The sequence below is a fragment of the Cryptomeria japonica genome, chromosome 6 (assembly GCF_030272615.1).
Source record: "Cryptomeria japonica chromosome 6, Sugi_1.0, whole genome shotgun sequence".
NCBI classification, from domain to species: Eukaryota; Viridiplantae; Streptophyta; class Pinopsida; order Cupressales; family Cupressaceae; genus Cryptomeria; species Cryptomeria japonica.
In genome coordinates, this window is record NC_081410.1 from 445852181 (window position 1) to 445853500 (window position 1320).

Below are 1320 nucleotides of genomic sequence, written 5' to 3' on the forward strand. Positions count from 1 at the left end.
AGCATAAAGAAAAAATCAGAATTTTACAAACAAAAGAATTTGCTGTGCAATCAACAAAACATGATCCAATCTTTGATATTCCAAACAATACAAAGCAACCACTAGTAAACAATTTTTGTAGCAGCAATAGAGTTTTTGGCTCAACAATTATGCTGTTCTCAATGCACTATATGATCTATCTATCAAAAGATAGATCTAGAATAAGACAGTCAAGAAAGATCTTATTTTAAATTGCAAAGATTGCAAATGCAATACAAAATCTTATTTAGATGTCATACAAAATTTATTTAAATGTCATTCGAAATTCAAACTAAATGAGTACCAACATTCAGCTGAATCATTTTTCGTTAGAAAATGATTCAGAAATCTTCAGCATTGCTTGACCAACAGAATTGAGGGCAGCAACCAAATTCATTTGGACATTCACTTTTTGCTCCTGTAATTTGATCAGCTTTTCATCATTTTCTTCTTCCTTAATCGTCCTTCCATTAGAGCATAGTCTTTTTCATGGCATTTCATACGACCTTCTTCAGCCAGCTGCAATGTGGAAACACCTAACTTGTTTTCTAGAATTGTGTTTTTCACACTAGTGGTTTTCAATGTTGACTTCCGCTTTTTACTTGTGTAGCCTTTTTTTGTTTCATGTCACTGTTTATTGATCCTTGACATGGTGCATTCACTGTATCAAATTCGTCCATTGAAACATTTTCATTTGAATAATATTTTCTATCACTTGATGTAGAGTTGTTGTCAGAAGTATCAATAGTTATATTTCCAGGATCGATAGCTCTATCTGACCCAAAATTGATCTCCATTGCATCCATTAGCTCTTTTGGAAAATTTGGAGGAAGCCTTTTTTCTACTCTCTCTCTACTTGTCATATTCCAATAACTGTCGTGCCCAGATGGAATATGTGTCTCGTAGTCTCTTATTCTTTTGAAATCTGGAAAAATATGCTCCCATTGGTCTCGACATTGATTTGCTGTTCGGAAGACACCATGATGAGAACAATACTCTTGCACAATTTTCCACTTTTCGGTAGATGTTGTAGCTTTCTTCATCGGCCCACCATTGGAAAGTGTGTTTTTCTCATTGTGTTTTGCCTCTATGAGGATTATTGTGTTTGAAATGCTCTACCCTTACTTTTTGTGGAGGAGGAATAGTAGGTGTTTTCTCTTGAACATTTGATTGTTTCTCAGATGGAGTATAACTAAATACTTCTTCATTTTCCCTTTCTGAAATTGGAGGACAATTGGAGATGTTTGTTTCGTTCATTGCTTGAGTATTTGGCACAAAATCCAAGAATTCATCATCTATGGA

At 34.3% G+C, this 1320-nt stretch overlaps 1 protein-coding gene across 1 annotated transcript; it reads right to left on the reverse strand.

The window, feature by feature from the left end:
• Positions 1 to 596: 596 nt before the first annotated feature.
• On the reverse strand, positions 597 to 1061 carry LOC131876645 (trihelix transcription factor ASR3-like). Its single transcript, XM_059222088.1, has one exon. The coding sequence runs from the start codon at positions 1059 to 1061 to the stop codon at positions 597 to 599; it is 465 nt and encodes a 154-aa protein (XP_059078071.1).
• Positions 1062 to 1320: the final 259 nt, after the last annotated feature.

What these genes read in the sequence shown, in the direction of transcription:
- LOC131876645 (XM_059222088.1), bottom strand. Translation starts at nt 1,061, where the DNA reads ATGAAGAAAGCTACAACATCTACCGAAAAGTGGAAAATTGTGCAAGAG.